This window comes from Opisthocomus hoazin, chromosome 3 (genome assembly GCF_030867145.1).
Source record: "Opisthocomus hoazin isolate bOpiHoa1 chromosome 3, bOpiHoa1.hap1, whole genome shotgun sequence".
NCBI lineage: Eukaryota > Metazoa > Chordata > Aves > Opisthocomiformes > Opisthocomidae > Opisthocomus > Opisthocomus hoazin.
This window is the reverse complement of record NC_134416.1, coordinates 33,997,213-34,008,921: the sequence shown is the minus strand read 5'-3', so window position 1 is coordinate 34,008,921 and position 11,709 is coordinate 33,997,213. Positions and strand designations below refer to the sequence as shown.

The window sequence follows — 11,709 nt, the reverse complement described above, 5'->3', positions numbered from 1 at the left end:
GAAGTGAATGATTCTGTCCTGTTTTCAGCCTTCGTGTCAGAGCAATGATCCCAAGCTGTGGGTTCTTCCCTGCACATACCCTAGGCAGCACCACAAAGAGAAGAGTCAGCCAGACTTCACTGCCTCCTGTCTTCCAGAACAGGGCATGCTCAGAAGATCACTGCGTTACTGGAGATCAGCCCTTCTGCTTGGCAGGTGGACGGTGAGAACACAGTTTGAGTCATTCAAGGTGTTATCCTCAGTCCACAGTCACATGGTGAGAGCAGAGCAGTTTAGTGGGCTGGGAGGAAGGCATATACCGCTCTCTTTTTGCCTTTCTGCACCTGGAGAGTTGCTCTGTCATAGAGTTAAAGGCAGATTTAAGCCAGTGCCATCATACAAGGCCTTGAATTCGAATAGGTACTACTATCATCATACATCTTCAAGTTTGCCCCCACGAAGGGCAATAGCTTCTTCCGTGCCATGTGAAATGGCGCATTTGGGCCAAACATCTTCCACCACCAGACAAGATGATATAAGAATCTGCCACAGAAATCCTTTCTTCAAGTGGCATTACTGAATGGATTAGAATGTGTCTGCATGCCTCTTTTGTTGCAACTTAAATTTTCACACAATGACAGAATGGCTGAGGTTAGAGGGACCTCCAGAGGTCAGCTGGTCCAACCCACTGCTCAAGAAGGGCCACCTAGAGTCAGGTGCCCAGAGGCATGTCCAGATGGCTTCTGGATATATCCAAGGATGGACACCTCACAAATTCTTTGGGTCCATGTCTGCCTTGTACTGGGGAGCCCAGAACTGGACCCAGCACTCCAGGTGTGGCCTCACCAGTGTTGAGCAGGAGGGAAGGATCATCTCCCTCGACCTGCAACAGTTCTCCTCATGCAGCCCAGGGCACATTGCTGGTTTGTGTTCAACTTGGGTGTCCACCAGGAACCCCAGGTCCTCTTCTGCAAAGATAAGTCTGAAAGTTTGAAAAGTTTGAGTCTGAACATTCAAAATCTTTTTTTAAAAAGAACATTTAGAACTATAGTCTTGTGTTTAGCAAAAACCAGTCACAAAGAACAAATCCATAAACCAAATGTATATTTGACAGGCAGAAATTTAAAGCATTGTCATTCAAGACAAACTATCTGAAACTATTTAGTGTAAGACCACATCAATTGTAATTGTGCCCTTCCCCTTCCTGAACCACGTTCCTGGAGAAAACTATTGCTTGCTGTATGAAAGGATTAGATGGCTTCTTTCCTGTCTGAATGAAAACTAGTTGCCTGTTTGTCTTTTTTTGCATGGTTAGACTTTTCTGCGTTACGACGACCTATAGGGGGTTTTCAGATCTACATTGTAAAGATGGAAGGATGCTGGAGTGATAGGTTGTGGGACCAAATTTCTTGTGTTCAGGGTGGAAAGAGTGAGCTGGAGCTGATGCTGGGCCAAGGAGGGTGAGGTTTGGGTCTTGCCTTGAAAGCTGTCATATGCAGCAAGGGGAACATGCTGAAACAGGAAAACAGTACAACCTGGGCAGGGAAAATATTGTAGTCTTTGGAGCATACTGTGTTAATGGGGAAGTAACAGGGTCCTAAGTCACAAATTTTGATTGTATATGCAAAATGTTTTTATCCCATCAGTCATAACATCAACAAGAGTAACTTAAGTAGAACTTCCCGTTTCTGCTCAAGTCCAGTTACAGTGCAGCATAAGGAGGGAAAGTCTAGAGTGAGTGAGAATGAAAACAAAGTAAAGAAGAACTCTTTTTCCCCCATGGTAGGAAGCAGATGCTGTATCTGCAATAAGTAAATAAATGTCAGTCTTCGAAGGTGTTGTCCACACAATGCTCTTCTGAAGCAGAGATGCATTATATCACATTTTGTATACAGAACAGCTAGCTCTTTTATCCAATCTCTGGAAATGAGAGAGCTCCTCCTAAATGAAACTATCCATTATTTCTCAAGGAATAATAGGAAAATATTCTGCCTTTGCTCCTCAGGCATTCTTTGTTCTTTCTTTTAATTGTCTTATCCACATAAAGGCACTTTAACAAGACAAGGCCGGTGCCTTTGGGAAATAAAAGATTATTGGGACGTTGTAAAATCAGGCCCAGAGAAAATCAAGAAAAGCAAATTGGTCAGAATAGAACAGCTATACTGCAGTACCAGTAACCTTAAGAACAAAAGTGACAGAGAATTATCTATACAGACAAACCCCTAGTCTTAAGCAGGCTCAAACAATGTTGTCATTGCTACCATCTATCTCTTTGTCACTAAGAAAAATCAGCACTTTCATTTAAAGGACTTGCAGTCTGGAAAGAAGAGCAGAGAATTACATCCTCAGTAGAAATGGTATCTGTGGAAACCAATCTTTTCTTCAAATTTAAAGAAATAAAGGGGCAAGGATTGTGAGTATATGTGGTGAGAGGGAGATTTGATTCACATTTTTTGCTTATAGCTGGAGTAAACCAAGATTTGAAATAAATACACTAAAAACTGATAGAGAGCTAGAATAGAGCACTAAAAATGTGAAGATACTATTCAAAGAGATAGAGAAAGTAAATTTATGTCAATTTCTTTAAAGGAAATATGATCTGGGCAAATTTAGTGCCAATAAAAGTCTAAATTAAATTCCTAGGAGAATAATGAAGAAAACAGAAATAAAAGCAGAGAATCAAGGTCAAACTTCTGCCTCACTGTGAGGACACAGAGGATGTTTTAACACTGACTCTATGGAGCTGAGGAATTCACTCCAAACACGGGGTTAGCAGTCTGCCTCTTCCCAACAACTACGCTGCAGGGTGTGAAAAGCCCTCTCTCTCCTTAGCTGGGGCACCCCACGAGACCAGACCAAGACTGCCAGGAACGAGGGAAAGGGGGGCAGCTCAGGGCAGGCTACGAAGCTTGACTGGCTGGGACACAAAAGTCCTATTAGTTCCTTCCAGTGGAAACAAAGAGTTAGAAGAAAAACAGAAATATAACAGAAAGGTCAAAGCTCAGGATAAGCCTTGCTTCATCTTTCTCTTCAGCTGCTAAAAATCTGTGGGTGTGAGTCCCCTTTCCCTGTTGTCGTCCAAGAAACCTGTAAAAGAGTAGTGAGCGAATGCGCTAACAGGCAAAGATCTCCTTCTCTCAGCACTCAAGGGTGCCTGCTGCGATAAGTATGTTGCCCATGGGGTTTGTAGAGGCTTGTTGAGGTCCTCCTTTTTCAGAGAGGAATGCTATGGGATGGTTTCTGATTTTTGGAGAATAGTTCTGCACTACAGAGAAGAGAGGGGGACCTGTGCTGGTCTGCAGGCGAGGACAAGACACTAATCTGCCTTTACCCCTTAGAAATGGGTGCTGCCACCTCCATCCAGGTCTAAGAGCACACACCTTTGTAAGAGAGGAATTATCTCCATTTATTCAGGAAGTCACTAGGCTTCTGCCTTTTTTAGAGAATAAATTTTGGCCTTTTTCAGATAATAAATTTCAAACATGTTCATATTCTAAGAAAAGCACCACTAATACTTCATTACGGTGCTGGCCCAGCTAAAGATTACAGACAGAATGTCACTTTATGGAAGTTTCCAGAAGCTGAAGTTTTAAGTGGTTTGATTCATTCACAAAGCCTGAATTCATTCACCACATACCAAAATAAATGGTGATGCTTTCAGAAGAGATTACCTGCCTCTGAAAAATCAGGCTGTGAATGTTACAATTGTAATTGCAGGCTTTATAAAGAATGTAAGATTTCTGGAAAATAAAGGCTGTTTTATGAATACTGAAATATTGGAAATCTGACCTCTGAAATACAGCATTTCCATATCCGTGGACAATGGGATATATCTAACTATGGTCTGATCTTTAATGTCTATATATAGCTTATCTAAGTCAATGTTGTGGTTTCTTATGATCACCTCTCCCATGTAGGTTTTCTGGCACTGAACTGTGGTTTTATCTTGGCTTTTGTAAATAATTTTGGTTCTTGTTAAGTGCTAAGTAGATTTATTGTGTTATATATGGGGTACTCTGAAGCATACTTCCTTCACCTATGCAACTGCTGTTCTTTAAGCTAATGAGATTTAACAACAGATGAAGCCAAGGTAAAAACAGGGGAGTTGCTTGTTCACAGGTTTTTTAACACTTTCTGCAGAATTTACTGACAGTCTTTCGGAGCTGGTCTTAAGTGACTGCTTAGCTCATCTAGAGTGCAGAAGTCCTTCCTTTTCTTTTCCCCTCTCCAGCTGCATTAATAGTGCAGAAGCTTGGGAACAGTCTGAGTCATGCAGAGGAAAGTTCAAGTGTATGAAGTCTCTGCTGCTGGCAGCAAGCACTCAGCCCCATCGCCTCTGACAGCTGACCTCAGGAATGTCAGGAATATGTGGAATTTGGTTCACAGGTCTTAATTGCACAGCATGAGATATGCTCATTTCCCCATTTTGTAGTTAACTGCATACATTTTCAGATTCTTCTTGTCCAGGTTTTCCCTAGACTTTTTTTTTTTTTGTCCTCAGTTTGAGTCCTCCCAGATGTAGAAATCAGGGGTCCTGAGGCTTGTGTTCCCAAAACTGATCTAACCTAATGAGCTAGTAGATAATGCATATAGGAAATAAAGGAAGTTGTACAACTAGCAAATTTTTATAGGATATTAGTAAGCCTGAGAGTACTTTTTAAGCTATGATTCTTAATTCAAGGCTTTTTGTCTAATCTAGGACTAAAAGAGATATTTAGGAAAGGGACGTTAACAAAATAATCACAACTACGAGCTACAGCAGCTATAATTTCACACTTCAGGTGGAAGAGAGCAAGATCAAGCCACTTCAGATTACCTCTGGCTTTAAAATTGTCAGCACTTGTGCGAGGAGGAGGTGCCTGGTTCCTTGCTCACGTTGGAAGCCAACCCTTGGCATCTACAGCAATCATCCTCCTCCCTGCCCTGGGAACAACGCCCTTCGCTCGAAGCCAAGAGCAGCAGCCCTGTTATTCCCCTTGCTGTGCACGGACTCCTTGCAGTGGGTAGCCCACACACAGCGCTCACCATAAGATGTTTTTGTGTCCAGCTCTACATCTATCTTTGTCACACAAGCATCACTCACCGGATCGTCTCTGATTCTCTTTGCGCAGTGAGATGGGTCACAGTTACTGAGTGTGGTACCAGCTCTCACGCGATGCTTTCCCGCACAGCACCCTTTCCCATGTTGCATCCCCCCCCAGCACCTTTCTGACAAACTCCAGCACAAGCACGGGTTGTAGAAAGCTGCGCATTTTATTGAATAGCCACAAGAAATTAGACTCGCTGTATGTAACTCTTTTGGGATATGTCTGTAAAAAGTACAGTTCTCCTCAAAATGAATTTGTGGAGCTTTTCTCCTTCGGTTGTTTTTCTCCAGCTTTAAGCATTAATCCTGTGTGAACATGGCTTCTTCATGCTTTTTCATACACTCTTTTGCAGGTAACATTATTCATGGTGCATTCCTGGAAAGAAAGGCAAATTAATAGGCTTTTAACTCTCACTAAATGTTTGTCAGTCAGACGGTAAAGAATTACTTATGCATTGGGAGTCAACGTAAGAAAAAAATTGCATTTCTCCTCCTCTAAAACCAATTGCCAAAACAGTGAAACTCAAGTTTGAGAGCTTCAACAACAGAAGTCTGAAATACAAGCACAGGACTGAAAGAAGATCAAAGGACTACTCCAGCAACCCCCAGGAGATTTCTAATTTCCTCTTAAAAACTTCTAAAGGAGGCTCCTAGGACTTCTATGGAGAGTGACTGGATGCTGGAGCTGGGAATTTGTCTTTTTTCCTTTCACCTTTTGCAGCTGTGGCTTGTCTTCTTCACACACGTGTGCACAGCACACACCCACGCATACACCCACGGAGTCCTACACAGCTTTCAGACTTGCAGCTGCTGGTGTCAGCCTCTGCATGTTAGGCTCTGTCCTCATCTACTTTTCTGCTAGATCAAACTCTGTTTTGTTGAATCTTTCTTTAATGAAGTTGTTATTAATAACTATTTCTATTTATTCTCTTCTGGTCTCTATCCAACGAAATTTAAATCTGAAATTTATGGACTTATTATTTTTCTGCAGGGGAGGGCAGGACTCTTCAGGAATTTCATGTATGTGTATCGTTTTCTAGCATGTAGGAATCTCAGCTGCCTTTTATGAACCCAGTTTTAGTCCCCTCCCAGATTCTTCAGAGTTTCTTTCCTAAAACTGGAGAGCGGCGCTGGGAAGCCCCAAACTGCATGCCAGCCTCACTGGCACAAAGTCAAGCACAATACTCTCTGACCAGATAACATCAACCAACAGAGCTGGCATACAGGGGTTTTTTTTTTGCTATAACATCATATTATTGATTCAGTTGTTGGTGATCCATAGTACAGTTCCCACCGATGGCTGTTGACTCTCTACTGGAGATGAAGAGGAGTATTTTGCACCAGGACAGGGCGAAGGCTCCTTGCTAATGTTTCCTCTATACTGTCCAGGACTTAAAGAATCTGATATAGAAAAATTTCCCTCATGGGGATGTTGGGTTTTTCTCCCCACTCTTTCCTAACCACATCTTGCTATGAATGGAGAACAGGCACTGCCGTACCATCCCGTAAGTTCAACAACACTTCAGTTTTAACACATACTCCAGACTCATTCAGAGAGACTTCTCACCAAGTGCACAGAGCCTTTTCAGAAGATTTTTACTCCCTGTGTTTGAATCCAGTGTAATACGTCTGCCAAACATGAATTCTGCGCAGTGAATTCAGTGATTAATTAACAAAAACAAACTCACCACCACCAGGCTCCCATCCACCACTTTTCTCTTAATGATAGTTTCTTTTCCATCCCACTTCTGCACCTGGTTCAGTATGCCGTTGTCTAGGGTTATGACATTCTGCCAAAGAAAAAAACCAAAGCATGGCTGTTTCATCAGGGTGCTCCGGGCTGAAGAGAAGACTGTTGCCATATCCAAACAGCACTGAAGCACAGAGCATCCATAGCACTCTTACCTTTGAAGGCAGCATTTCTACACTGGATGTCAAAATCACAACTCCGTCCTTGTGCTCCCACACCCTTTTTGAGAGATGCATTTGGAAAGTGCTGGTTTTGAACTCACCTTTGTTTTTCTGTCATCTGCTGTAATCTCATCAAACTCTTCACCCAGCTTGAAAGAGATCTCTGTATTTTTGAAGGTACTTTCGGTTTTGATGGTTATCACATCACCATTGATGCTGATAGTTACATTGGGCTTGGCCACACCAGCCATTTTCCTGGTAGCAAAACCCACACCTGTAAATAAGACAGGGCACTATGAAATTTTTACCTTTAGTCAATGTTTTTCTCTTATTTGTTGGGGAAAAAAAAAAGACTTCATTGCTGATTCCCGTATTACTTTCTGATTTTTTTATTCATTCTATGTTGCAGAGTTTCCTTTGTAACATCTCACTAGCTTGGTGTGTTTATAGACCAAGCTGGGTGGGATGACGTAAGAAAATTCTCTGCTCTGTCACAGTCAGAATAGTAAAAGAATTATTTTGAAGCCTGAGACAAGATTTTAATGCCAGATATTTGCACATAAACTTGTTCAAAATAACTGTGGTGGTTTGTACACTAACACATACACTAATTGTATCTAAAAGTAAATAAACAGAAACATATGACAGTTTCTAAGCCACAAAACCAAAGAAACAAGCAAGAAAAAAGTAAAAAAAGAAACCACTTTTAATATTTTTCAGTGGCTAGGCTGAATAAAAGGAAATGATTAAGAAATTGCTGGCAATGGTTACGTCCTGAGTAAAATCTGGGGTAAAGATTAAGAGTGCAAGACTCTCACTGAAAGCTGTCTGAATGCTGCACAAGTCTCATTGAGTACTTTATCCCTAATATGCAAACAACCCCCCAGCTTTTTAGCATGCACTGATTCAAACAGTGCAAGTTACCCCACACTTCCCCCATGTAAAAGAACATGGAAACCTTTTAAAGCTCTGGTTTAATTCTAAGCAAGAAGTCTACACCTTTAGAGAAAAGTGCTGTCTCTCAAATCTTTTGTAAGTATCTGCCTGAATCTATGCAATTTTCTTTGTTAATATTCACTGGAGGCAGCTACAGAGTTTCATTCACTACAATATCCATGACAATTAATCCGTCTCCTAGTCCAGCAGCAATATAAAGAAGTTCAGTTGTGTTGCTTCTAGACATAGCGAAAACTTGCTGCATTCTAGCATTGCACCATTTGTATGTCCAAGGATAAAAGCTAATCCACAAAAAACATTGCCGTGACGTGTTCTACTCCCATTTACAACACTACTAAGTAGGCATGCATAGGCTTGGCTTACCTGAAACTATTCCTTCCAGTCAAGGTTTTTCTATGTTACAGGAATGTGACACCACTAATTCAAACAATCAAGTTCTCCAGTTTAAGACTAACTGATCAAAATAGTTGGACTAAAAGCCCCTTGGTAAACAGCATAGCCAGAAAAAGCAAGTAAGGAATAAAGTTCAAAATCAGCATTCCTTCCCTGTACCAGATACAACATCTCCAAATAACAATTCTCACCCAGCTCTTTCATATAGTCCTCAAAGTTTTCGCTAGAAAGGAGCTTCCAAGTGCCCACAAACTGGTCACACATTTTGTCAGGCTACAGAGAAGTCTTCCTCAGGATCAAGCAGAAATGCAGAACAGGAGGATAGTATGAGCTCCAGGAGATCAGGAGTCATCTTTAAACAGGAGCCTTGGCCACATGATGCTCTAGGATGACCAATGAAGAGGGAGTCCCAGTGCCCAGTGTTTTCCTTCCTCCTCCACCCCTCCTTTGCCAGTAGGTCATAGTGTTATTATTCATATGCCCTTACTAGCACAAAGATCACTGTCCTGTTTTCATTTAATTATTTTTGTTATTCAAGCACAATCCACTTTATAGGCAAATTAAATCGTGTTGTCTTTCAGAACAAAAAGGTAGGCTCATCCCACAGAGGGTTATGTTCTCTCCCATACCCTTTTGTATCATTTCAGTCCACCATGTTAAAGGGACACAACTAAATTCCTAAACTGTAAGATCTGAAAGGCTCACTGAGATCATTTAGTTTGCTTTCTGCACCCCCGCAGTCAGATACTTTCTCCACGGAGGCACAGAATTACAGGAAAAAGTGGATTTGGGGCAGAAAGAGAGAGTGTGGCTGCAGAAGGGTAAGGCAATAAAGTTGCTTCCTTGTTTGCAATGTCCTTATTGTTGTACCACCAGAACGAATTGACCAATAGGTCCATATTCTGCTTTTAAGTGATGGAGAGAGATATAGGGCCCTGTGAAAAGCAAAGTAACAAAACAGATGATTTCTCTCCCTTTTGCTCCTGTGCCTTCTGAAGACCTATGTCCCAATGACTAGCATTATGGCTAGTTACGGCATAAAGCTAGGCTCTGATGTCGTCCCACCAAAGGTCCCTGGACAATTCATGTGTTTTCTGCCAAGCAATTTCTCAGACTTTTGTTTTTGGCTGTAACATGCTATTCCAATGGCAAAACGTAGCTAATAAGTGCAGATGCCAACCCCTGCAATCTTCTTTTGGTGGATTTCCTGGAAATACTCTGCTGGTCATTAGGCATCAAGTATGTTGGCCCATTTATTTTCATACTTGTTGACTTTGTCAGTAACAACACTGTTTGCACTCCCAAAGCCATCTCTTAACCAGGACCAACCACCCCAGTCCCACAGCCTCTCCTCACAGGGCAAGTGCTCCAGCCCCCTGAGCATCCTGGGGGCCCTCTGCTGAACCCTTTCCAAAACTGGCTGCAGTACCCTGGATATAGCCTGAGGAAAACGGAATACTCACTTCCATCAATCTGCCAGCTGTGCTCCTGTTCGTACAGCCGGGGACTTTTTTGGCCTTTCTGCTGCCAGGCCTCAGCTCACTGCCCACCAGGACCCCGAGGGCCTTTGCTGAAGAGCTTCTCCCTAGCCAGTCTGTCCCCAGACTGCATTGCTGTGAGGGCTGAAAATGTTTGTACATGTATAATTAGTTACCCTCTTGTGATTTTAAGGCTGCAGACTGTAGGAAAAATTATTCTTTTTTACCTTTTCTTTTCCTAGAATAGTTAATCTTATGTTTGGTCTATTTTTTTTTGAGTTTTTGCATATTTATTGACTTTGGGTTAATCCCAAAATAAGTAAAATAATATTCTAATTATTGATGTCAATTATGCCTTTCCTGATTGGTTTTCTTAGAGTATCACATGCTCAGGTCCTCTTTAAAAGGAAACTCTGAGGGGCCCTTAAATTTGTGTCATTATCTCGGGTTTTTTTTCTTAGGATTATTGACTTGAGAAACACTGCACCACATGTGAGCAGTTTGTAGGAACCTGAAGACTGAAGTCCAGTAATCACATACTGAGTGCTTGAAAGCATTGGGTGAGGATTGCTGCAGGGCCCCAGACAGAAAGGTTGCGATCTGGTTGAACTCAGTTCCTGCACTTACTTTTCTTGCCTTTTGGAAACTGTCCTGTGTGTGGCTTACTACAAAAACGATTCCTCTCTTTAGAGGGGAAATAAGGCTTTTATATTCAAAACTACAGCCTGAGAGAGAGAATTCGCCTTCCTTTGGTGTTAACAGCTGTCTGCAACGCTTGTGCTGCTGGAAGAGGTTTTTGGGAGAGAAGTGAAGCACCTGTTCCATGGAAATCAGTTTGCAGCAGACAAGCGCACCCTCCTTAGGCAGCCAATTACTTGCTTCTATTTAAAGTGAATCTGGGCTATTTGTAGATGTCTTGCAAACACGATGACTCAAAAATGCAAGAAGAAAGACAGCTTGTGGGTTGACTTGCTTGTTTACTTCAAAGCAAGCAGCAATCTGGGAGTAGGCTCATGGCTCTCACTTGGGAAGTATCCTACTGATGGTCTCCTTTCCCTTGGGAGAGACTTCCAGTGACAAGAGATAAGCTTGTGGCATTGATGTCATCTAACACAAATCCTGACTGCTGTCTGGGGCAAAGGCCTCAAGTCATACAGCCCTGCTGATAAAGACTGAACTGCTTAATGCTCATGAAGATATCAGTGGGGCTTCTGAGCCCGGAGCTTAGGCAAACCCGGGATTCACGTCACTTGCAGAAGTGTCTTGCCAGCAAGAGCTGGGCAACCTGGCTAAACATCTCTGTGGTCACCAGCACTGATGGGATCTAATAATGTCAAAAGCAAGGGCATCTTCAAAAGTGCAGAAACCTCCTTCAAAATAAGAGGGAATTTTGAAGAAATCACAGCAGGGAAGAGGTAAACCAAGGAAGGAAAGCTGGCAACTGTCCAAAACAGTGAGGAAATGCTGGTGAAGTAAATTTGTCACAGAGGGAAACCCTGTCTCTTAATCCTGGTGTGAACGGATGTAGCCATAGTCTGTAAACTACAATGATACACTGTCTGCAACATGTTTTTGGGGTGCCGTGAGCTTTGAGGATGGTTCCTGATGCAGAAGGCGCAGAAGTGGAATAGCAAGGCAGCAGCTGTGCAAGGGAGATTGGTGGATGGGAAGGTGGTGATGGTGGGTTAATTCTTGCTCTGTGAGTCAGACCAACTGTGGAGATCTACTTGAGATAAACAGCTTTTCACAAAAATGAGCGCAACAGTAACCTCCCTGTGGCTTTTCTGGGTGTGCATGAGGAATGATGCTGCTTCACATCACTAGAGTACGTGAGAAAGAGGACGCTTATACCCTTAGATGAGATCTGTCACTTAGGAAAGCTTTTAACTGAGGACTGTGCCAAAG

The 11,709-nt window shown here is 42.3% G+C and overlaps 1 protein-coding gene across 1 annotated transcript; it reads right to left on the bottom strand.

The window, feature by feature from the left end:
* Nucleotides 1–5,232: 5,232 nt before the first annotated feature.
* LOC104336264 (fatty acid-binding protein, adipocyte) lies at nt 5,233–8,637 on the bottom strand. Its single transcript, XM_009942082.2, has 4 exons — nt 8,518–8,637; nt 7,078–7,250; nt 6,754–6,855; nt 5,233–5,441 (listed from the first exon to the last, which is right to left on the bottom strand). Exons 1-4 carry the CDS (start codon nt 8,588–8,590, stop codon nt 5,391–5,393), a joined length of 399 nt encoding a protein of 132 aa, XP_009940384.1. The 5' UTR covers nt 8,591–8,637; the 3' UTR covers nt 5,233–5,390.
* Between the last annotated feature and the right edge of the window lie 3,072 nt (nt 8,638–11,709).